This window comes from Corvus hawaiiensis, chromosome 9 (assembly GCF_020740725.1).
Source record: "Corvus hawaiiensis isolate bCorHaw1 chromosome 9, bCorHaw1.pri.cur, whole genome shotgun sequence".
NCBI lineage: Eukaryota > Metazoa > Chordata > Aves > Passeriformes > Corvidae > Corvus > Corvus hawaiiensis.
Window position 1 is genome coordinate 10520416 of NC_063221.1, and position 26601 is coordinate 10547016.

Here is a 26601-nt window from a genome sequence, read left to right on the forward strand (position 1 = left end):
ACAGACTGTCATTAAGTAGAGAGACCAAATGGAACAAGAATACTTTACAAAATAAGGAAACACGATTAAATTTTACGTCTTTTCTATCTGCTTATTGAGATGTTTCTCTGAATGACAGTTTCTGTGAATGACAGTGACCATGAAAGAGTTGATCTGGATTAGCAAACCTTTTGAAAGGAAAAAAAGTCTTAGCAAACAACATCTTGTAGAACAACAAAAAGCAACCAATCAGTTTTGAGCAGATCCTAATGATATGCATTTCTGTGAAACACAAACAACATTCAGTGTGAGCACGAACTTGGAGTAAAAAGAATTTAAATAGGATACATATCTATTGTGTAAGCAGTTTATTGGGTCTTACTTTAAGCCTTGTTGATCTGGCTTGGGCAAAATACACTATCAGACTACACCAGCAGGTACAGAAGTGGAGCAAGCTAATCCTGGAAAGGAAGCCTTTACACTAAGAACTGTTGTGAATTTTACAGAAGTTTGCTCTGTGGACTGCTTAAGTGCTAAACGATCTTTTTCTTTCGGAAACTTTCCTGTGGAAAAAGATGGTTGCAACTAGGATACAAGTTTACATCATTTTAATGACAATGTTTACAGGTAAATATTCTCTTTTTGATTTGTATGTGCACTCGGACTGTATTGAACATGTAGCACCTATCCAGGTTGCTTGCTTGTAGTTTCTTGATATTTATTTAGTGTCAGGGGACTGGAAAGGCAGAAGGCTGTAAGCAGATTTCTAACCAAAGGTGTGTCTCAAAAGTGCAATTTAAATAATAGTTTTATAATTATTTAATCAGAATGAAAAACAATGGCATTCAGCAGAATTATGCTTGAATAATTGCTTTTGTCATCCTGCTTCTGCAGGAAACCTTTGCTGCTAAATTTGAAAGAGGGAGTTTAATTAAGAGGTTTACAGTTAGAAAATAGCCACCATATAGTAATAATGTGTAAGTGAAAAAAGGAGACAGATGAGTGATGCTATCAAACTGAGTCAAAGGAACAGTTTAATCTGTGTTTTGAAAAAAACCTTCACAGGTGGGAAAAGTCATCATCTTAATTATTCATAATTATCTGAAATTTTATGTCAGTGTGTAATATTTAGAAGGGAAAATGCTGCATGATTCTACTTTTATTTTTCCTTTAAAAACACAAATATGCTTAGCTGAGCTAATGCATGTAACCACTGGAAAAAAATCATTGCCTTTGCACTTCTTTTGGTATGTTTTAAATCTTTTGAGAATACTTTTTTTACATGGTAACTTGAGCTATTTTAACTGCTTATACAGTTCTATAAATACGGACTAATCCTTTTATCTAGAGTGCTTTTATCTTGACTGACAATGGTCTTTGCTTGTATAGAAATTGGCAGATAACAAGCAATATCAACACCACTTGCAAGAACAGCTGATTTATTTGTTCTTGGTATGAAAAAAGTGACTTGTAATTTGTCTTGTGGTGTGACCTATATTTGTTTGGGCTAATCATATTATGAAATAGTAAGCCTATATATATAAGTGCATACATGTGTGAATATCTATATGCACAACTCGATAAAATAATTATTTTGCAATGTATTTTTAATATCATTACTTAAAATATAAGCATTGTATTGAGACACTGAAATTACTATGAAATTTATGTATTTAAGTGACTCTATCAGAGTCACTTTATATTTAATAACTGATATTCATTTTCTATAGGCAAAGAACACACTAATAATAATAATATGTGTACTTCCTCATAAAAGTGATTTTATTTCTTTGTTGGACATTGATGATTTCTTTTATCAAATGTCTTATCTGAATTTAAAGATAGAAATAGATATGATTTCCAAAAAAAGTTTAGCATTCTCATGAAATTATTTTGTTAATTTTATGTCTTATCTGATGAAGTAGAGAACAACACAGGTACTAAAGAATGTTGTAAAGTTAAATGCATCTGAATCATCCTTTCCACAGGCAAGTCACCATTGCAAAGTGAGACTCAGGCCACAAGTTACAAGGCAAAGGGAATGTCTGGCAGGTGCTGTGGGACAATAAAGTAACACACAGAGAGTCACCACACCCTGATGAAAATGCAACAGCTAAGGACCTAGCCATTCACAATGCTGATTGTTTTATGAAAGGTTTCACAGGGGCTCCCAGTCTATAAATCCTTAAGCATAGTCTGTCCACTCTGAAGCCCTGTGACAAAGCTAAGCACAACCTGATCCAACTGCTTGTTGGACTAATTTTTATCTCTGACACAAAAATCCGAAGAGACCTGCATTTCTACAGCCATCATATTAAGACTGAGTTGTACAAAAGACCTGAGGACACATTGTTCTCAATGTCAAAGCAGGGAAGGGAGCAGTATCAGGCAGGAGATGTACTAAAACATTGACCAAAACAGGACATAGCTCACAGTAACTTCACTTTTCATATACCAGAATAGCAAAAGCAGGACAAGTTACTAACACTGAAATTACCACAAACTGGACAAAGCAGACATGGCTCTGGCCCCCAGTCAGGAACGGTTTGGGAACTGCACTTATCTTGGAGAAAGTCAGCCCCAATGAGTTGTATTTCTGCCAGATGCCACTACGCATTAAGGTATACACAGACATCTCTCATTGGAATAAAGATGAGCCTGGCTGGGAAACTGAGAGAGACTGCTGCAGTAAAACCCCACTGCCAGGCCAGGGACATGGCACCAGCTGTGCTCAGTAGTCTGAAGCTTCAAGTGGAGAGTCAGTGTATGCTTTAATTGAGGAGGGATGGGTGAGTTGGATCACTGCAGAGAGAGTCTTCTGTGTACCTGCTATGATCACTTCACTCTGGCTGATCTTTGAAACAAATCTCTCCCAGTTCTCAGTTCCCTCCTGGCTCTCCTCTACTTACCACTCCCCAAGATGGGTCCAGTTACAGCTGTGATTGAATGAAGTGGACAGGCAAGGAATTAGCCTGGGTAACTACACTTATCTACTGCTATTTGAAGCAATTCGTTGTGGCTGAATGCTGCTCTGTAATTTTCCATGAGAAATGGCTGTTTTGTTATAGAAATAAAGCTCAACGCGAATTTGTACATGAATGTAAGTGTAGTGCCTGGTACACTCAGCTGCCACTCCATGAACCTCAGCACATCACATTACCTGATTTACAGGCAGCAGTTTTGCTGTGGGGATGGATGAAATATTATCTATTTAATTTGTACTGATGATACTAATTTGAAAACTAACTGCAAAGTGTTTCTCATTTTTCCCTAAGATAACTATGAAGGGAAGTGAAAATGTTAAGAGTTTTACTTAGCATGAGTTATCAAACAAGTATTTGGATATTTTGGCTGCTTCCAAGGGAGATGAGAAACAGATTTTCCCTGATCCACTGAATGTATATCGGTCACTGGGTTGCTCAAGGGAGAAGTTACTGTAATTACCACTTTATAGATGAACAACAGTGCAGAGAGATAAACAGGTTAGTTTTACAAGAGGAACAGATTTGTTTTTCTTTGTGAAGTGTGATGCAGCAGACTCACTTAGGCCACATCTATCAAATTACAGCAGAGTTGAGATGAGGAGTTCTCCTTTTACCAGATATACCAGAAGCCAAGCATTATATGGAAGAAGAGGAAATATGAGACTGTATTGACAATCTCCTGCAGAAGTGCTCTCATCACCAATCAACCTCTGAGGCATTTGAGAAAATATTCATTTCGTCTTTTCTTGCTTTATATTTTGTATAGAGAGAGGTTAAAAAGTTCCCCTGTAGTACATACTTTTTGCAGTACATACATTTTGCAGGCATGTTCAGCCACTTGTCCGCCTGACCCACCGTGTCTTGTGACTCTCACTTGAAGACTGTTGCTCCAAGATGTTTCATATGGGACCAGGAATAATAGTCTGGAGTTCTTACACTGTTTGAATGAACATGAAAAAGAAGGAAAGACCAGCAGATCATACTCCAGCACACAACCATACTATATTATGGATAGGAATTAAGCAACAATTTTTGGGTTTTTTGTATGGGATAAACAATTCCATTCTGCACAAAGCATTCTGAATTTCTACCACAGGATATGTGGGAAACAATTTCTTGATCTCATCTGATGATGTTTATCTTAATTTCATCATATTAGCCATATCAAAACTGTCCCTTTGTTTGGTTCTTTTCTCCAAAACGTGGTTATCACTAAGGTGCTTATATAATACTTTGCACAAGGAAACCATGACAAGTACATGGCAATTTTATATTTAATGTATTTTTTTTTACTTGTCCATCATCTATTTATCAAGGCATTCCCGTCTAATAAAAGATAATTTAATAAAACACATTGTTTAAAGTGTTATTTTGGGCTCCAGTTATTCAAACCAGAATGCCTAATTCTTTGTTTCTTCTTCAGGTACTCACTGTGATGAAGACGTCAATGAATGTTACACGAACCCTTGCCAAAATGGTGGGATCTGTGAGAATTTTCCTGGAAATTACACTTGCCATTGCCCACCTGCAGACAAAGAAGGGATTTTTTATGGTGGCTGGAACTGTACAGAAGTTTTACATGGCTGTACTGATCATCAATGCCAAAACAATGGAATATGTATCCCACATTTAAAAAACGGCCAACACGGATTCAGCTGCATATGTTCACCTGGGTATACTGGAATGCACTGTGAAACCATAACGACGTTTTCTTTTCAAGGAAACAGTTTCCTTTTGTTGAAGAATCCCCTGACCCATAAAAAGGATTTTTTCTATAATATAAACCTGAGGTTTCAAACTGTGCAACCCACAGCTTTTCTGTTTCACCGAGGGGAGAAAGATACATTTGCAAAGTTGGAGTTACTGAATGGCTACTTACACTTATCCGTGCAAGTCAATAATCAGCCACAGGCTCTTTTGCGTATCCCACACAATGTCAGTGATGGAGAATGGCATTCAGTGGAGGTAACCTTGGCAAGAGCTGTTATTCTTAATTTGCTTGACAGCTCTTGTGTAGAATTGTGTCTCAATAAAACATCTGCTAAGATAGATAACGAGCCGGTGATGTTCGCGTTTCAGAGCACGTTTTTGGGCGGCTTACCAGTGGGGAACAGCAACCCTCTACAGAACACCTTTAATACACATTCTACACCTTCATTTGTAGGCTGTCTCCAGGATATTGAGATAGACTTGAATGTTATTACTCCAGAGAATGTATCATCTGGGTCATCTTTAAATGTCAGGACAGGATGTGCTAAAAAGGACTGGTGTGACCCCCACCCATGCCAGAACAGGGGACGCTGCATCAACCTGTGGCTGAGCTACCGCTGTGACTGCTACCGGCCCTACACAGGGCCAGGCTGTGCAACAGGTAAGGGAGTGCTGCTGGCACTTGTATTTTAAGTGCCTGCTGAAAACATGGCCATAAACAACCCCGTTTACCTGGCGGTGAAACAGCACGTCCCTTAGGATCTCTGGAGCTTAATGTCAAGTGGTAAGCCAGTGCAAGAGGTTAGTAGTGGCACACCTTTGTTATTTTCTAGTTGCTTCCCCAGGAAGACTGCTTTTCAGCCTGACAAAAAAAAGAGTCGGGCTAAACTGGTGGATTCCACTCCTCTTGTTTTAAAATCTTCTCAGTGCTCTTAGCACTCCATAAACTCTGAAAAACTGTAGTTCACTGGAGGTTATCCATGCTGTGTAAAATTTAGAAAGCAAGCAACTAGCTTGAAGTTTAAGACTTATTTTCAAAGCATTCTTTGAAAATTTTGTCCTCAAGCTCTCTAGGCTTTTATAAAGAGAGTCATTTAAGGCAATGAAGGCAAGAAAAAGTACTGCAAGTTAAAAAAAGACAGATTCCAATTTAAAAAAAATGAATGAGATTATACTCTTAGCTTAATCTGATTAGCCTAAGGGGCAGGCAGGGCTTCAGCAGCTGGAAACAAGGCCCATTCACCCTTCAGCTGGTCCCAAGGCAGGGCTGGACAATCCCCCAGCTCAGGCTGCTGTTTCCAGAGAGCTGTGTGGGGACCAGAGGGAAACACGTCCGTGTCTGAGTGAGCAGAAAGAGCTCGTCTCAGCAAACAGCCCCTGTGGCAGTGGTGAGCAGGAACATAAAAGCTGCAGATGCCTGTAGCACTGTCCCTGCTACAAATGACCTTTGCAAGTGCAGGCGGGGGCAAAGTGGAAGGATAACAGGAGGTCCCTGCCCAGCTCCCTGCTGTAGTGCATCTGCTGGGTGAAGCCCCCTAGAGCTGTAAATACAGCAACCCTCAGCAATGCTTTAGGGGAGCTCTGCAGCCCTTCCCCAGGCAAAGTCTGAGGGATCTCAAAGAAGCAGTTTTGTATGAGAAAATTGCGCAGGACTAAGTCTTTGTGCTGTGCCCTTGCCTCTGCCTCCCTCATCCACACATGGTCAGCAGAGCAATGTTTAGGGAGCAAGAAATACATACACGTGTACATACATATGTATATTTATGTAGATGTATTTGCCAAGTGGACTGGAAAAAGTTAGGCACAGCAGCAGAGCTTAGGTCAGATTGGAATGGACAGATCCTAAATTTGTGTAAACTGGCATGGGTGCAGTGAAGCTCCGTTGATTGACATCAGCTGAACAACTGGCCTCAGGGGTTACTGAATGCATTGCTGCAGAAAGCTGGGGCTTCAAATACATTTCAAATGTTCAAATACAATTTCACTTTGCATGCTCTACCCAATACTTATCAATACCTTTCAATAGTTTTTCCTTTTGGTTTTATTGCAAAATGACAGAGTCTGAGAGGTAATTGTAACAGACTTCTTTGAAGTGTAGCTGTAATTTATCCAAAGATTTGGAAGGCAACTTTGGGGTATAGGACAACATCTGGCAAATATGTTTGCCTCCTTATATGAAGCAAAATTAAAACCAGTCAGGGCCAGGAGCAGCTTATACTGGCATTAGAACTCTTGAGAATGATTAGAAAGCACTCTTTTTTTTTTTTTTTTCTTTTTTTTTTTGCTGCTGCTGACCACAATATTCCTTGCTAATCATGGCACCGTGCCATTTTGGTACATAGGTCCTAGATATGTCCCACATGTAAAAGACTGTGGCAGGTTTCTAAAGAGGCAGAGTGGGCGAGATTTGTAGTAAAGGATAACATAAGAAATGCTGGTGTCTTTCTGAAGAAAAGTTGCTGCCAAGTATTTAATTGACAAGAGGCAATATTTTCTCTACATATACAAAATAACAAACAGATGTTGACTCATTTTGATCAACATCCAGATGTTGTGACCCAAGACGTTAATATTGACCAAGGTGATGCTAGTCATCTCATCAAACAGATCAGACTGACGATATATGTGTATATTTATTTATAGAGAGGAATGTGACAAAGTAATTGTAAACATGAAATACCTTTTTGAAGATCAATGCTTCTTTCTAATACTGCAGTTGTGGAATCCTCATTCCAGCAGAATTTTTCTTTTTACCCTCATGAAAAAAGTGCCTCAGTCTCTAGTACCACCTTAAGAAAAGATATAACTTAAACAGACTTAATGCCTCAAAACACCGATTTCAGCAAATAATTATTTCTACATACAAGAGTTTTAACAAGGTAGATGTAGATATATAGGTAATCTTATTCATAGAAATAAACTGTTTCAAATCAAATTAAGAAATTGTCTGTTTAGGAACAAATATGGGATTTATTCCTGTTGCTAAATAATATGACCATACCACATAGCAGTGCAGTGTGGTTATTAAGGGTCTGTTGGGGCTTCATGGTCAGTCCCTTATTTTCATCACTTTTTAGTGCAGTCATAAAAAAAGGTAGTTCTGCAGGCAGAAAGCTGGCCTATGGCATCCCACTCCAGGAGTTTTACTGCACAACAGAGGACTGAATCTTTAGCTATGTGAGCATTTTAAAAAAGCTTGGTTTATTCTTTCCATGAATTTGATATATTAAAAATAGGTCCTGAAACTGTTTAGGCAGGAAGTCTGTAATACTGAGGACAAGATCACAAAACTTATGGTGTAAAAATAGAAACGCTTTGTTGTTCTTTAATGAGATGATTCATCAGAATAAAATACAGTTCTGGCTACATACTTTGTATCCTTAAAAGACTGAAAATCATTACTGAAAAAAAGAGGTAAAGGACAGACAGCTGGTTTTGGTTTAATCATTTTAATTGATAAGCACAAAGAAAAAAAAACTTACTCAATCCTGGATCATGTTTCTCCCCAGCACTGTGGCAGCTCAGGGACTGAGCAGGATTCATGACTGGATACAAGTTGTTGTAGGTGAGCACATTTTGAGCCCCAGCAACAAAAAGTCTGTCAGAGAACTGGAGAGCCCAAGCAGCACCACACAGGTGATCTATTCACACCAGAGGGGTTTGCCCAGCATCTGCCTGCAACTGGAATCTGTGCAAAAAATACCACAAAATACCAGAATTGCATTAACTTCCAGGGTCATCAGAGGATCGAAGAAGCTAGGTTCTTTCCAAAATGATCTTTCTGAGGGCCAGTGCAGGAAAGTGTAGAAATATGTCCTTGTTTAACTACTTGTAAACACAGCATTGCACAGAGCATGATAAAGAGGATAAATGTGCCCAAAAATATAACATCTGGTCCTGCACTGGGCCTTAATGCTATGGCCATGGAAGCCAACAGGAATTTTGAAATAGAACCTATTTACAGCTGGATCAAGTGTTTATTCGTCCATAAATACAAGCACATCTTACTACCATACATAAATATTACCAGAAGTAGTTATTTGATCATTGCACTGCCTCCCTCATCATTTAGCCCTAACTATTTTCTTTTTCTCCCTTCTCTTCTTTTTTTTTTTTTTACCTTTTCCCATATCTCTAACCTCAAGAGTACATTCCAGGCCGGTTTGGATCTGAGGACTCCTCAGGCTATGCTGCTTTTCCTGTTGATTCCACTCAGAATGAGAACCTCATCATATCAATGTTTGTCCGAACACGCAAACCTTCTGGCTTGTTACTGGCTCTGAGAAACAGTACTTACCTCTACATAAGAGTCTATTTGGAAGGTGGGAAACTCACCATGCTAGCTCTAAATTCCATGAAGTTATTAGGGAAATACTCCGTGAACGATGGAAACTTTTACTTAATAACATTAAAAATAGAACCAAATAAGATGGAGTTGTTCCAGTCCTCTCACTACCTAGGCTTTATTTCTACTCCAACACTAACCATCCAAAGTAAGGATATTCTTTACATTGGAGGCCTACCAGATAAGAAAGAAACTGATAGAAATGGCAGGTATTTCAAAGGCTGTATCCAAGATGTACGGGTGAATAACCAGCCACTGGAATTCTTCCCCATCACCAATCCACTGAATTCTCTTATCAACCGAACTCTGATCAACGTCACCCAAGGCTGCACTGGTGACAACCTCTGCAAGGTAAGAATGACATTTTTTAGAGCATTTTTGTGTGCTTATAATGGGGAGTTTATTTTAATTTTTTAGTATGTTCCCACACATTATTTATTATAATCACAGCTTAGGAAAACATGCAAAAATGATAAAGCAGATATTGTTAAGCTGTGCTACATACAATGAATATCATTTGCACAGGGGAGATTTAAACTATTTTGAGGTTGAAATAGTTTTTCGCCAATTATTGAACATGCTGAATTGTCGTAATACTGGTCTTTATCATTTTCCATCTGAAATAGAAAGAAAGCTTCTTTTTGCCAAACAGTCCCCCATCCCTAGAGCTGTGAGTCCAACAGCCTTGATTCATACTGAGGTTATCTCTTCTCTTTCCCCATAGTCCAACCCTTGCCACAACGGTGGTGTGTGCTATTCAATCTGGGATGACTTCACTTGCGCGTGCCCCCCTAACACAGTGGGGAAGGCATGTGAGGAAGTTAAATGGTGTGAGCTTGGGCCCTGTCCTCATGAAGCACAATGCCAGCTGGTGCACCAAGGATTTGAATGTAGGTACATTTCAGTTGTTCCAATCATCTTTGGAGATCAGCAGCAATAGACATTTTCAGCAGCATTTCCTTGAAATGAAGTATTTACTGCCTTTAAAGTTCATTCAAATGTTGTTTCTGTATTAAAATAATAGTTATGTCAGTTTAATTAATGTTAATGGGAAGAGTCTGCCCTACCAAACCCAGAAATTCTCACCCAGATGCCCTGACTCAGACACTGAGGTTTACAGGACCTTCAGTTTTGACTTACTCAGCCCAACTAGTCAAGGTTGTCCAAGAGATCAGTACATTGCCCTCACACTTCCACTGCAAAGAGGTAAGAGGTGAATCCAGTGGTGGATTAACCTTAGAATGTTCCCTATCCTCCTGAAAAGACAAGCTACATAACTCACACTGCATCATTTGATTTTCTTAAATCTTGAATAGCATTGAAGGAAGTCACCTCACTACCTGCAGTACAGTTGTTCAGGCAGTGTCTTCGAAAGAAGCACCTGCATGCCAGGCAGTCCATTTGGAAACTGATGACCATTAGTTGCCTTAGGATCATTAGCCACCCTGCACATCTCGTTCCTTCTCCACTTCCCTTCTCCTTCTCACCCTGGAGTGGAATTAAAGAAGCAAATAGGTATTTTTAAGAATTTTTTTTTTCTTTTTGCTACCAAAGAAAGCCCTACCAAAGCTGGGTAGGCTTTAAGTCAGCCACTCAGTCTGATGGAATCTGTTAGAATGGCTGACTCTTAGGAATGGGAAGGCTGCTCAACAAAAGATCTCTATCACAGACAGACCAATATGATACTATTTTTGCTCAGATTGTTAGAATCAGCATTGCAGGACGGGTTAAAATTGCAACTGAAATTAAAATAATAGCTCCTTCTCTCAGAGAGGTCTTTAATAATAACATCAAAATACATTCTCTCGTAAAATTTGCTATTGCATGTTAGGATAGAACAGAAACACTCAGAGACAGTGAAGTGAAAAGCACCTGCACTGTTTCCTTCTGCTAAACTCAAGTTCATTTACACTTTCAATGACTCAAGGTTATCCCATTTAGATTTCTGTGCTGGTTTATGTGGCAACAGTAGGGTGTTTCCCTAGTAGATATTCAAAAATTCCTGCACTACAGAACTGTGTTTTTATCTAGTTGTATTCTTAGCTACAGGATAAAATTCTTGTTGTTCAACACAGGATAACAAAATAAAAGCTTTCCTGGTGAGTGACTTCTCTACCTGGTGTCTTCTGCTTAAAAAAGCTCAGCAGGTTTGTGAGATATTTAAAAAGCAGGAATAATCTTGAAAAATTCTGAATTTCCTTTTAGTATGATTTCCTCTGAGGAAACTTTTTCAATGAGATTAACTAAGACCAGAGGTAGTTCAGAAACCCAGCTTATCTCAGATCTTTCAGAGCTATTTTTTTTTTCTGAAGTACAGACAGAAGACATTCGTTCCTGTCCCTCCTCCCTGCCTATAATCCTCAGAAACCTCAGGACGTTTAAATTTACAGCCCAGCGAGTAAACGCATTTTAGTAGAAACCATGTTAATGAAAGGTGTCAAATACCTTTGTGAAGATGTCCATAAAGCTGCCACAACATTGCCCATCAATTTTCACTCACAGCAGTGTGAGCTGAGAGCTGCTGCCCTCCCAGTGCCACCAGCATAGGGCTGTGGCAGTGCCTGCCCAGCAGGAGAAGCTGGTTTTAAATGTGACAGGCATGACTCTGCTTACAGGGATTTTGAAGGGGGTTTGCATCAACTGACTTCAATTAAATTCATCCTTTTGCGTTGGTTAGATGAAATTGGGATCCAGTCAAATACTTGATAAAACATCTTAAGACACACCTAAGAAAAAAGGAATTGGGAAGAAATATTCACCCCATCCAGATCTGTCACAGGGAATAACTAGCTGCCCACACTTGGGGAACAAGCATAAAATGAAAAATATATCTTCTTTTGCAATACAGGGATAACAGTAATGTAGAATTGTATATTGGAGTGACAACCTGAGATGATGCAGAGCAGTACACTTTGGATGTCATTATAGCTGATGCTGGTGCTGCCCTGTAATTTCCACAGCCATGAGAGGCAGACCAGGATAACTGAAACACTGGTGGAATTTGACTGTTTTTCAGCAAACCCCAAAGGAGTTACATGGCAGGGAGCATGTGCACTGGAGAGACATTGCTTCACATGTATTAGTGTAAAACTGGCCTGGTTTCTCAATTGCTGTCTTTGCACAGGTCTTGCTAACGCGGTGTTCAGCGGCCGGAGCAGCGCGGTATTTTACAGAAGCAATGGGAAAATCAGTAGAGACCTCACCAATATCATCTTTGGCTTTCGAACCAGGGACACTGACGTGATCCTGCTGTATGCAGAGAGGGAGCCTGAGTTTGTCGTTATCAGTATCCACAACTCCAAACTCCTGTTTCAATTGCAAAGTGGCAACAGCTTCTACAGGCTGACCCTTGCGAGTTCAGTGCCTGTGAGTGATGGCAAATGGCACCAAGTGATGGTCTCCATGGTGGAGCCCCTGTCCCAGTCCTCCAGATGGCACATGGATATAGACAACAAGAAAGACACAGTAACCAGCACAGCTGCTGCAGGAAGCCTCAACTTTTTAAGAGAAGAGACAGACATCTATGTGGCTGACAAGGCTTTCGACAGCCTGGATGGCCTGCGAGGGTGTATGAGCACCATAGAAATCAGTGGCATTTATCTCTCATACTTTGAAAATGCTGACGTCCCTACTAAAAAACCTCAAGAGGAGCAATTTCTCAAAATATCTGCAAACCCCGCTTTTACTGGGTGTTTGCAGGTAGATTTCTGCAGCTCAGACCCCTGTATGCATGGGGGGATATGTGAAGACTTGTACACTTCCTACCACTGTGTATGTCCCGATGGGTGGACTGGCAGCTACTGTGAAGTCAACATTGATGAGTGCTCTTCAAACCCCTGCATTCATGGGAACTGCACAGATGGGATTTCCTCCTATGGGTGCAGCTGTGAGCCTGGTTACACAGGAGAGAACTGTGAAGAGGACATAGACGAGTGCCATGGCCACCAGTGTGTGAATGGGGCCACTTGCGTTGATGGGGTTAATGGCTACTCCTGCCTGTGTGCTGCTAACTTCACTGGGAGGTTTTGCAGGTACTGTAAACAAGGCTGATCCACATGATTTTGTCAAGTGTCTTCTGAAGGGTTTTTACCTCACTGATGTCTTTGTTTTGAACACAGATGTTTTGCATCTGACTCTATATTAATCATGGCTGTGGAGCCGATGTATGAAGAGTACAGAAAGTTGTACAGATCAATTAGATGTGGACTGAGGCAGTGGAGAGCTGCCAGCTCAGGCAGAGATGAGGCAAGGATTGAAGGAACCAGGCACAGCTCTGCTGCCCTGTTCTCCTGCCAGCATTGGTCCTATGAACTCTCAGATGACAAGATTACAAGCCTTCCAGAGCTTGAAAATACATTTGCTACATCTTCTTTTCAGAAAAAAAAAAAAAATCTTAAGGTTTTTAAATCACTAAAACTATATTTTATTAGAGCAATGTAGCTCTAGAGCTATAAATAAAAGGAATTCAGAATTGGTAAGAGAAAATAACAGTAGGAAAAGAAGTTGTTTTTCTCCTCACACACAGCATCTTTTCTGGGTTGGTCTTTTCTACCCAGCTTGCTCTCAGTCCAGGTGGCTGCAAACACCACACAGCCCACTTTTCCCATTGCTTCTGACACTGCTCACATGCTGTTTCCTATTCTTTCCAGACTCTCCTCTAGAAAGGCTGCAGGCTCTTCCCTATAAGTGCCCTTCTCTGCACACCCATAAAATTCTCCCCTCTAAGCATGTCCCATTCCTCTCCAAGAAGGCAAAATCCTTCTCCTTCCTCCAGAGGACTCAAATAAATCCAGTCTGCTGCAGCCCAAAGGATGCAAACAGACAATCACCTTCATGCTACCCGACTACAGTCTTTTAGGATATAATTACTAAAATTGGCAGGTTTTGTTTATTTTTTCTGAGTAGTGAGGGCATCCTCAGATTTGAAGATGCATTATGGTGGCCCAGTAAAGTCTGTTTTGTACGTTAAGTCTCTCTTTTGAAATCTTATACTAAGTTGTCCAGGTATCACACAGAGCCACATGTAAGCAGAGTGATGTCCATTTTTTTTTTTTAACTGAGAAATGAATCATTAATTTACCAGTATGTATTTGGAGAAGAAAAACTAAATCCATCAAATTAAAAAAAGTTACGCAAAACATGTTCTGGGAGTCTTCCATCTGAGTTCCAGCTGTCCTGTGGGCAATACCCTGCTCCCCTGCTTCAGCTGAGAGAGCACGAGACATCTAGAAACAAGGCCAGTGCAAATAACTGCTGCTGCCTTCTTGTTCTCCCAGATATCGAAGATTACCTTACACAGTTTGTGGGAATGAAGAGAGGAACCTCACCTGCTTCAACTACGGCAACTGCACCGACCTTGACGGCGAGCTGACCTGCGTGTGCCTGCCGGGCTTTCTGGGAGAACGGTGAGAGGCTTTGTCCTGCACATCTTTGGGGAGCACCTGTTCCAAAGGCTGTTCCAAAGAGTCCAGAGGGTAACAGTCAGTCCTCTGGCAGAAATACAAAGGAGCTGTTTAAGTGCAGCAGTTCCTTGCTTGAGTGACTCTGAGGGTCAGAAGTATTGCAGTTTTAGACAAAAATCACGAATTAATGCAGCAAGGCTCAGTCCAATGCAGCACCAGTAATCCAGCCCAAGATACTATTTTTTAAACAGCACTGCATGCCTGTTTGTCTATGCCTTTTTTTGGCTTCTGTGCCAAATTTTCATATGACAAGTTATAATGTTACCTTTCCATAGGTGGGGACACATATCCTGCTCATATATATAAACCAGCGACATGCTCTGGCACATGAATATGCAAAGCTGTTTCATTTTCACACGTCTGCTGTGACTATACAGTCTATTGCATCACAGGGATGGTAAGAGGTGGCATACCTGGTGGCATGGTATGCCATGCTCTCTTACTGAATGCTGAAGTATGAAAACAGAATTATTGTTTTTAGAAGAGAGTAAGGAATACTTTGCACATGTTACTGTTTAGCCCGAAACAGAGGGACCTTCCTCACAGTGAAATTTGGATCATGTATTCTTGTAACACCACGTAATACTGGCCTTCAAAGGGCTCTGGAGCAGGGACGGCTGAGATTCTCGGGGCATCAGGTGCTGTAGAAATTCAGGAAGGCATTGTCCCAGTCGTAGTCTGAACAGATAAGGACATTTTGGATGGTGAGACAGGAAATAGTGTACATACCCTTGGTGAAACCAGCATTATATCAGAGTATAATATCCAAAAGTTCAACAGGACCAAGCTGTAACACAGAGAAGTTTCCAACAAAAGGGTTTCATTCTCTCAAAAACTTACGAGTCCACTGATTTTGTGGAAGGAGTACAGTAGGCTGTAAAAGACAGATTAAATGAAAATCTCCACCCACTCAATGCACAGTATAGTTGGCAGATACGTTTGAATTGCACTGTTAACAGCCAGGTCGCCTGTGTACCACCTCACAATATTCAACAAGGGGGAAAAGAATACAATAAAATAAGATTTGAAAAAGTAAAAGCATACTCATAGCCACTTCTGCACTGCGTATATTTCTTGGGACTTCAAGGTAGGAGCAAAGCACTTTTTCCTTCTCCCTTCCCCTGCCAGCCAACGTGCTAACTACGGCTTTGGGAGTGAGCCGTCCTTCCATCCATCCCACTGGCTGGCAGTAATCTCTGGTTTATGGTTCCCAAGGCTCTCGTATCGAGCAGCAGCCCTGTGCCCGGCGAGCTGCACGTTAACTGCCTGTGGCAGCAGGCACTCTTCTCCAGGGTCTGAAATGCACCATTTGGCCTCTGTTCCTCCAGGCTGCCAAACCATAAACCAGCAGTACTTCCATGCTTGGAGGTCTCACTAGATCAAATGAGACCATTTCACCCCTTCTTTTTTTTTTTTTTTTTCAGAACAAATTCAAATATATCTGTTAATAAGAAAATTGAAACCAAATCCCTTTGTATATTTATGTATTAGATTGATAAGCAGGCATTTTCCTTTAAGGCAATATTTCATCCCTCAGAAAGCCACCGGTGCACATCTGCTGAGAAATAGAGAAAACAACATCCTTCTATGCCAATCAACTGACTTGGGATCACACATAAAAACAAAGCCCAGTGAACTTAATAGCAGCTGGAGAGGGAAATGTGGGAAGATCACTCTCCATAAAAGAAGATAGAGCTCTCTCTCAAAAACAAATTCGTCATTCAATTCAGGCTGGAACTTTCAAAGTTATGTAAAGGGAGTCAGGTTTTTAAGTGTTCCTGAAACTCACTTGGATTCAGGTACCTGATTCCCTGGAAGATTTGAGGGGTTTTTGGCTTTTTTTTTTCATTTGTATAGGTAATTTCAAAGCTATACAATTTTTGCATATTGGATAAATACCTTAGCTCTTTGAAGTATATTAATAAATTTATCATTTAAGGAAAACATTGAAAGATGTTTAGATCAATTGAGTAAAAGTGTTTAATAGAAATAAATAGTCTTCTCTGATGCAAGATTAAAATTTTATTGCTTGGTTATGAATATGATTGAACAAAACAATTCCTTATAATTCAGAGATAATTTTTCACATTCTTCTCCAAGTATAAACCTGCATTTTTACTTGGAAAAATTAGGATTAACTGTTAGCATTATTTGATAAAAGGGAGCAGGGAATTAAAAGAGAACATTGTCAGAGCTGAAAAATCACCAAATCATTAGTAGTTTTCAGACAATCTTACACCATCATTTTCCATTGGCTGCCTTGAGAAATTACAACTCAAATTTCTTTTACCACCAGAATTAACTCAAAAACATTTAGCAGTATGTATTAAGGCTTATAACACTTTTTCTGCACTGCTCTTACCAGTCTTGGGGCCCATCTCAGTGAGACTGGACAGGAAGTTGTGCTGGGATCTATTGGCATTCCAAATTGAGGGAAGAAAATAAAAGGGTTAAAAAAACCCCAAAAAAGCAGGTGAATATTTCCAGAAGCACTCAGCTGGGAAAAACATGCATTTTTTTGACTGATATCCAGATTGCTGAGAAGGAAAATGTGCTCTCAGCTTCTTAGAACAGTGAAAAGGACAAGCAAGCTGTCAGCAGGACTTGCACCAGAGCTCGCTCTAAACTCATGCAAGAACTTTCACTGCACCTTGCTAAGCACCATTAACCATGAAGTGCTTTACAGGGATGAAATTGCCTGCTTAACTATCTGTGTTTGAAAATCATACAGGAAGTTCAGGATTTGAGTGGGGCTAATCAGCTAGTTAATAAAACCATAAACACGTATGGAAATGTGCCCCAGTGCATCTTCCTCTCCCTCCCCACAAAGCTTCTGAATTAAAAATGTGCCTGTTTGACACATTTGATGCCTGGTTTCAGAGGCTGACTGTTTGCAGTCTTTCCCCCAGGTGTGAGAAGGACATTGATGAGTGCAGCTCTGACCCGTGTCTGAATGGGGGCCTCTGCCAGAACCTCCTCAACAAGTTCCACTGCCTGTGCGACGTGAACTACGCTGGCGACCGCTGTGAGATCGATGTAAGCGACCTCTCCTTTTTTGTCTCTTTGCTCTTGTGGCAGAATCTCTTTCAGCTTCTCTCCTATCTCATTCTACGAATGGATGATGAGCCAGCAGTTGAGTGGGGTGATCAGGAAGACTATTGAGCAGTCTGGAAACTTTTGTGTTTTACTGCAGCAGAAGATGCCTTGGCTAACCAGCTTAGCAAAGCAATACAAGTATCAGAGTTTTAAAACTTGTTTTATATTTCTTTGAATGGTTTTTCTATGAATCTCTTTGGATCTGGTTTAGTTAATTGATTTAGTTTTAGAACAAATGCTAGCAGATGTTAAAGAGTGTTTCGCCCCACCTCCACCAGAGCATTTCACCACACGGACACTGCCAGTGGGTGACAGTGGGACAACTAACAGGCAACACAGCTGTCACATTTACTGAGGGTGGCATTCAAACCCTACTGCAATGAGTGGCAAAGACCCACTACCTTCAATAAGTCTAATCTTAAATTAAATCTTCCAGGTGGTCACTACCTTTGCATCACACACCATGTTCATTGCTGTTCCTTTGGCAGTTAGGCCTCACACCTGTGAAATCATGCAGGCTATTTTTGGGTAATTAGGTAATGGTTTGGATTAGCAATTCACAACATGCTGAGGAGGCTCCCACATCCATTTGAATTAGTGTCAATCCTGCACTGATATCACTAATCCTGATCCTCTGCTCCAATAGCCTCTACACCTCCAATGTACTATCTTGAGAACAAATACAACCATCTTAATCTTTACCAGCATTTCCCCTTTCAAGAAAGGCCCAGTAAGTATCTCAGATTTGAAAGTCACAGATTTGTTGTTTGTTTAAAGATTTCTGTAACTTCAAGTAAACCTGTGTTATTTATTAGTAGATCAGTGTCATCAGACAAAAAAAAAAAAAGGATTTTTCCTTCTTAGGAAGCAAGTGAAGTAATTGGGTTGGTTGTTCATGGATTCTTAAAAGAATGAAAATAAGGGACCTGAAAATTATGAGCACCAGGAAATTTAACAAAAAATTTTTAGCAAAGTATCTTTGTAGTTGCCTTTGAGAGTGAAGACAGAACTGAAATACAGTGCTAAATACTAAACATTTGTAAAAAGTGAGCGGTTTTTGGTTTTTTTAACCATTCTTTAAGGCAAAAATCCCATTTATGAATGGTGAAATAATTTATTTGGACATTCATTATTATATTTGCATAGATTCTCTATCTATGGTCCTTGAGAGAGGATTCAAAAGAGTAAGAGTGTAGAGGGTGGTGTTTTGTTATTCAGCTGTATGGCAGGTAGCAGAGTTATAGGAAGGACTAACACCAGACTGGGAGGTTTACTGACTACAGAGGGAAAAAATGGTCTTTTGGAGATGTCCTTGAAACCACTGATATAATTTTCCCTCACTTCAAACCTGACCCTGTTCCTTCATCAGTCCTCCCCAACTCGCTGTGGGTTGGACCTGATGCATTCAGGAAAAGCAAATCCCACCTTTAAATCTCCAGTGACATTAGGACACCCTGAAATGTGTGCAAGTGAGATGCTTAGCTTTCTGTTTTACCACAACAGGATATGGCAGAGGCCCCTGATAGTGGATCAGGACTATTTTTTCTTGTCTGCCTTTATAAATGCCCCCAAGTCTGTTATTTTTCTGAGTACCGTTCAGCGCACAAATGCAGCAACATTCGTGCTATTAAAACCCTCCTCCTATTTTAGGGGGGAGAAAAAGAACGAAACAAACTTTTGCACATTTGTGGAAAAAATCATGATTCATCCTTGTCACAAATTCCTGTTGCTAGCATCTGCCTTAGTATGAAAATTAAGCACAGTAAATTTACCTATAAGAATTGTACACAAGGATAATTCCTTTTCTGTCTTTATCATACCTGAAAAGTGATTAGGGCAATTTTTTTGTTAAAATCTTATTAAAAATCATTATAAATAATGTTTATATATATATATATATAAAATATATAAATTCAGCAAAAAAATTGTTTCCTCTTTGTAAGCAATCAATAAACACTGGATGGGAATGCATTGGAGATGCAATTAATGTAGCAGTGTCAGAACCAAAACTATATATTCTATCAGATGTAGGTTTACTTATCTTATTGGCAATCACATGTAATACTGGGAATTATAGAACGCAGGCAAAGAGAAAAAACCAAAACCAGACTGCATTTTAAATATTTCTTTTTCCAGTGAAGATACGGTTTTGGAAAATTGCTTTCATGTGGGGAAATTTAAAATAATAACGTATTGTGTTGGGAATTTTATTCCAAACTGTAACCTTTCGTTTAATCATAACAAAAAACATTCCTCAGTTCAGTATTATTGAAATGAAAAATGAAAAATTAATCACAAAACTTGAAATAAAAACTGTCCTATTTCAGAATGCTAACTAAAGGCAAAGAAATAAGAAATCTTAAAAATTCAAATGAAAAAAAACCCTACTGCTACTAACCAAAGCTGTTCAAACAATTTTTTTTTTTCTTAAATAACTATAATTAAGAAAATAATGAAGTTTGGCCTGGTTTTATTTTCTCACTGGGTTTAGTTCAGCTTCCATGTAACTAAATTGAACTCTTAGGTACTTTATAGAACATGCACTACAGGACACACTGTAGCAAAGATTTCATCATGGTATTAATATTGAAGAAAGGTAGAAAGCAATAAATGTAATCACAGTATGTCTGGCATTAGACCTATATCCAAAATGTGAAAACAAAAAGAATGCATTTGTCTAGAGATTCCAATACTCTTTCTATTCCATACTAGAAAATCGATATGAGTGTTTATACAATATTAAATACAGGTTTTATATGAATTTATAGCAATACATAAGCTTTAAACTAAACTGTATTAGCAGGGCATCAGTTCACTCTTTCTTTTACTGAAAACTCTCACCTGTAATTGAATTCTTTCCTTCCTCTAATGCCTTGTCATCATGAAACATCCCCTGGCCTCAGAAATGCTGCTCTTCTCCTCTTTGTACTTCTGTATCCTCAACTGCATTGTGCACATGTACATAAATTTCCTACCTTTATACACAAAATAAACCTTCTGCCTTTGTCTCTTTATGTCTGCTCCTCATTTCCTGCTGATGGCTCTGTTCATTTGCTTTCAGTGTGCCATGTTTTCTGAACACTTCACAGGAAGACCACACACCAACCAAGGTTGCTTCATCCCAGGGTTTTCCAGGAGTTCTGGCAGGGCAGGGCCAGGCAGGTGCTTCCCACTGAAGCTGTTCAACCACTCCAACCGCCCCAGGCACAGTGCTGCAGACTTGATATTTCTAGTTTTAAAAGCTAAAAAATAAATAAACAAATGCCAGATTAACTTAAATCATTTTCTTATCTATATTTTTTTTTCAAGAGCTGCAGGTGTCAGACAAGTAAAGGGAAACGTATAGAAGCAAACATTAAAAAATAGCTGGATGAATAATGACACTAAGCACTAATCTTTTTGTAAATACATCCAGTTGTTAAGATTTTTTAGAATTCGAGGGGCTGAAAGGCCATTATTCATTAATAAGGTATAAAGCAAGATCTTCACACCTCCCATGTTGCAACTGTGCTGCAAATTTTTTGATAGTTGTTTTGTTTTTAATCAGAAGACAAACGCCCTGCCGAGTTCGTGCTTTTGTGGAAAAGCAGTCTTTATAAAAAAAAGAAACATCAAAACACACTCCTACTAATCTGGGCATTGAGAAGAGATTGGGAAATCATCATCTCGAGTATACTGGGAATTAGAGGAGGGGTACAAGACGCGCAAATGAAAGAAAGCCAAAAAGCAAGGTCGTGGTTTTTGAAGGCGTGGCTTGTCACGCTCCATGTTGGTAATATCTGTAATGGATCCCTCTGTGATACTAAAACTCAAACTGTTTGTCAGATGCCAGCGACTGTCATTCAGAAAGCTGGGTAATGAGAAGTAACAGTGTTTGGGCTTGAGGCAGAATTAAGTTTTCTTAGGGGGAAGACAGCAGTGATGGGTACACTGGAAGGGAGAGCAAAGGGATTTGCATCAGCTGTGGGATGAATGAAAGCAGATTCTTCACTGTGTGTGGAAAATGCACGAGGGGTATTTCACTGAGCATATTTGCTTTATTCACCATTGTTCCTACTTCTGGCCCTTAGAAAAACAGGCTCTGACTGACCCCTCTCTGCATCGGTATCTTATGACAGTTTTAACTACAAAGACCCCATGTGTTTGAGAATTTGAAAATATCCTTGATGTATGCTTATTTAGATTCTCTTACTCCCAGATTACTGAGGAAACTAGATCCAATAATCACTTACTCACTGCACATGACTACAGTACTTTGGTGAACCTGAAAATAGGAAAAAATCTTCTTCAACCTAACAGTGATGAAATAAGATTTCATTCTTTCTTTGCAAATATTTTTTCTGTCCTGACAGCCAGAAGTTCAGCCAAGAGGGCATTTTACTTGTTTCTATTAACTTTCAGCACTTGAACTTACATATTTATATCTTGAGATAGTGATTCTCCCTAAAAATAATGAAACTCTTGTTAAAAATTATTTAAAATTCCTACTTCAAAACCCACAAGGCCTGGTCCTAAGAGCTATAACCCTAAAAAGGCAATAAAATAAAAGCTGCAGCAAATCTTCTTCTTGTGTTACTGAGACTTCTATTAGTTGAAATGGATCTCCAGGGAGTAAAGACAAAAGCCAGGGTTGGGTTTTTCATTTTATTTCTTGTTTCAGGAGTGCCCTGAGCCCCATTAGATTGGGAGCACATCCTGCCAGGGCTGTGTCCCGCTGGTGCTGGCAAAAGGCACTGCCTGGCAAACAGCTCCAGCCGAGCTTTGAAATTGTTTTCCTTGAACATTGTCACCAGCAGCACCTTTGGGACAGCACTCCCTCACAAAACACCCCCCCCTCTCCTATTATACGTGTGAATATACATGAGGCTTGAAAATGGAGGTGGATTTCATGTCCCAGAATTAAAGTTCTCCTTGGTTCACAGAGCTGCTGCCATGTGCTGCACCGCTGCTGCTTCCACATTCTCTTCCAGCTGGTACCATTCCATCCTCCTGGGCACAAGGACAAGCATCATGCACTGGAGGTTATGATTCACACTTAATGTCATTAAAAATACACTGATAAGCATGTTGGATATGTTCAATATTGAATCTAAATTCAATAAAACTCTCTCAGGCTTCCATAGCACAGACACAGGGAATTCTGATTGAATCTGCTCTACAGTGATTAGCTAATGTATTCATTAACTGGAAGGGTTAGTAATATGAACGTAGCAAATGATACTTAATTACAATAATTAATGCCTGGTGATTCATGAATAATGCATTCCATATCTATTTACATATTCATACTTATGAAGCTATTAATGGATAATTATCATTTGACTAAAAGATGTGGACATCAGGAATGTAACAACCACACTGTTTTCCCCCCAATCTCACTGTGGCTTTACCTGTATGCCTTGCTCTTGTACACCTCTATCTTATACCTTATACACAGAAACATCAACAGGATTTTATTTTTGAGGCCTATAGAGTGATGTGATGGCAAATACAGCCATGCAGGCTAAGTTTTCACTCTGCACCAGTTCTAAGCCAGTGCTCCCATCAGTTTCTGTCTTGAGATTGCAAAAAATTTGAAAGCACTTCATTCTCTTTGTCATCAGTACAGATTTGTTCTTGTCCTGAATTTATGCTCTTTCCTATTGCAGATGGTTAGGACACCGTAGAATTTTTTAATTGGTGAGATTAGGGTAGAAATACTGGGAAAAATAGGAAAATTGGGAAATTAGGGTAGCAATATTGGAATCACCTTCAAACTGAACAATGCTGCCCTAGATATCTGGTATTTATGCTCCCACACACATTTTAGTCTCCATATAAGCAGATAGGTTGCTAGACCTCCCAAGAAGACTGCAAAAGCAATAGACAGACAAAAATACAACACTAATTTTTTAAAAAAATTAAATTCCTATTGGCATATATTTTAAGGCAGTATGATAATTTTTATTCTTTAGCCCAAGACTGAATGCCCAATGTTGACAACACCAAGACAGTAAGTTTCAGCTGCCAGCCTCAGGAGTGTGGCAAAATGAACAAGTAAAGCTGGGTAAGTCAACTGAACCTGACAAATGCTGCCAGCCTGAGTTTCACCTGCTGCTCCTTCCCAGGTCCCCAAGAGCTGAGGGGGCCCCTGGTGCCTGAAAAGCTTATTCCAGCTGTCCCAACCTGCAGGGAGGGAGGAGAAGGTCTCACCCAGCGTGGGGGTCAGCTCCAGGCTCTCCTCGGATGGTGTCACAGAACATCCCAGAGCTTCAGGCAGCAAGGTCAGGCCAAGTTACTGGGGAGCATCAGGCTGGTGTCTTAATGAGAAGCATGTCTGTACCTGCTGTGACTTTTATCCTCCCCAGAGCTCTTGCAGCCTATTGAAAAAGACTGGTGTGGCCAGTAAAACATTTTCTAAATGACACCATTCTCTGAAATGCCCTGTTCTATTTCCACTGCGGGTCAGCTGCCTCAAATGATACAACCTCAGGAAATCAGAGGGGTTTGAAACCACTCACTAGCATGTTCTAACATCATACTGAACCCAGCAGTGCTTGAGGACCAGTGGAGAGAGGACTGAGTCCCTGTTCACAAGTGATGCCCTCAGCTTGCAGCACCTACGGTCAGCGTAGCCAGCCCATGATATTCCTGCTGGCATTCTTCCTCAAGCAGGGAGCAAGCCCTGGGGCAGCAGAACTGTCAAAGAGCAGAAGCCAACTCTCACCTGTCAGCTTTCCTGAGGCTCCCAAGATCTAGACAGGGAGCAGGCTGTTGGAAGGAAATAAACACTCTGGGCTATGTAACTTACATCCTGCAAGGCTGCTTGTTGCTGGAAGCATAAAGGGCATTTCCTGGTACTTCTGATTTTCTCTCTGTAGTACCTTACTAAGTTGAGAAAACCCTCATCATGGCAACTATTTGTACAGCACAGATAAACTTGTTACAGTCTGATGGTAGGCTATTGAAATAAGATTATTTCATCAACTGAAGTAAATTTTTACTTTTCTTAGCCTAGCAGAATCAGTGTAACTGAGCTGGGAAAAAGCTGGAGTTTATTTGTTTTCACATCATTTGCGTGGCTGTAGATCACCCACCGTGGCAGAATCATTACCATTGATGGTAGGAGCCAGAGAGCGCTCAGCTTTATTCCAGTGCCAGGTCGAATGTGGGGTAAGAAGAAACATCTTTAGATTTATAAAATGAGCAGCTCTGCTCTGGAAGTCATTGGAAACGTCACAATGCCATTTCTGCCATTGTTTTTCAGAGCAGAACAACGCCTTAATACCCTTTGCTATTTTGTATTAGTCTGCCTTCAAAACACAGGATTTAACTAAAACTTCTAAAAGGATGTTGCACGAAACACATTTAATGTGTGTCAAAACATAAGGTACAAAAACATTAGGATGCAAAGACAATAAGGTTATCTAATGTGTCTTAGCTGGGAAAGACATGAAAGCTCTTCACAAGGCCAGGATTGCTGCACGCATCAGTGAAAAGCAGTTGAATATTTAATGTGTGTGGTAAATATAAGCAGAAAAGGGAGCCCAGATGACATATGACAGCATAACACTCTGCAGAACAGGAATCAGCTCAAGCATGGTGTTCACATAACACCTGAGTATTCAGACTAACACATTTTGCCTGTACACCATCCTTTCTGTTGCAATGGCATTGTCTTCCCTATTCTCACCTTCTGATGTTTTCCCTGTGGACCCACATCCACATCACATGGGCATTTACTTCAGTCATTGCTCACTTTATAACACATTCATGCACTCCATGCCTGTGTTGTTCAGATACTAAATTTTATGTCATTTTTTTTCTTGTATGGTTCATGAGACTTAATGTTCTGTCTATTTTTTCAGTTCTTGATATGAAGCTCCATTCCTAATAACATCTGAAAAAAATTACACACTTTACTAGGCTTATGGAATGTTATTCCACTGAAAAGGAATAAAAAGAATTTGTGTTCCTGAGAATCTGAAAAATATTTTGGTTTCAAATGATCAAGAACATTTATCTATTTTGATACAGAGAACTATTTAAACTAGAGGCAGAGCTTGTTACACAAATATCTGAACTTTCTACCACTCTAAATGTGCAGCAAACAAAACAGTCCTTAAATTTATTCAAATCATTATTTGGTAGAACAAATTATTCACTTTTCAAAAAAAATAAGAGCACTGAAGTAAAAAATGTGAAACTGCTGTAATTCAAGGGACAAGAAAATCAGCAGCTTTACAAATCTTTGTAATTATTTAGAGTGAACAGATTTTGCACCACTGGAGACAGCCTTGATTGTTGGTGGTCCCTGTGAAATGGTAGGGTAGGGATTCTGGAGATTCTCAAACACATTAATACTTTGGGTTCTAATTTATCCATTACAGAAATAAATGGAAATATTTCTCTTTCTGTTGGGGGAAGCACTGGTAACATCACAAGCTGTCCTCTCCTTATCTCCCAAGGGACAAGACCCTCTGTTCCCTCCTCTCCAAGCAGTAACCATCTGTGGGTGAATTAAAGGTGCAGTTGCTTCCCTGATCATGCTGTAACAAGACTTATTCTCCCCTATTGACTTTGTATCAGTTATCCAGGAGAAGGATGCATGGTGTGAACGCAGCCTGGCTGACACCTGGGAGCTGATAATCCTGGAACAACAGCAACAACAACAAAAAAACCCCACCACACAACAAAAAAAACACAACAAAAAAACCCAACCAACTAACCAGCCAACCAACCAACAAAACCCCCAACAACATTAAACAAGAGTACACACACACACAAAACCCAACACCCCAAAAAAACCCCAACCCAAGCCAAAATAAAGAAACCCCAAAGTAAAACCCAAACCTGCTCCCAGTTAAAATCAATGACAAACTAGAGACTAGGCTGTGAGAGGGCCTGGCAACAGCACCTCTTCTGCAAGGCTAATTTCAGCTTGTATTCACCAATGCTAATGCATGTGTCTGGTCTTATCTAGGCTGGCTAATCCCTCAGTGAAATGGCAGCATAGGCACAGAATTTACACAGGGATGTCATTGTT

At 39.9% G+C, this 26601-nt stretch overlaps 1 protein-coding gene across 4 annotated transcripts in view; it reads left to right on the top strand.

Annotated features, from left to right (window-relative positions):
• Positions 1-26601, top strand: part of CRB1 (crumbs cell polarity complex component 1) — a 143969-nt gene that overhangs the window by 56246 nt on the left and 61122 nt on the right. For 3 of the 4 annotated variants that reach the window (XM_048312179.1, XM_048312180.1, XM_048312177.1), the window contains exons 6-11: positions 4387-5334; positions 8819-9369; positions 9743-9908; positions 12143-13049; positions 14295-14423; positions 17390-17516. In XM_048312179.1, the coding sequence (XP_048168136.1) occupies positions 4387-5334; positions 8819-9369; positions 9743-9908; positions 12143-13049; positions 14295-14423; positions 17390-17516 (2828 nt within the window). Of the gene's footprint in view, positions 1-4386; positions 5335-8818; positions 9370-9742; positions 9909-12142; positions 13050-14294; positions 14424-17389; positions 17517-23530; positions 25535-26601 lie in introns of those variants that run through there. The other variant, XM_048312178.1, reaches the window with a different exon arrangement.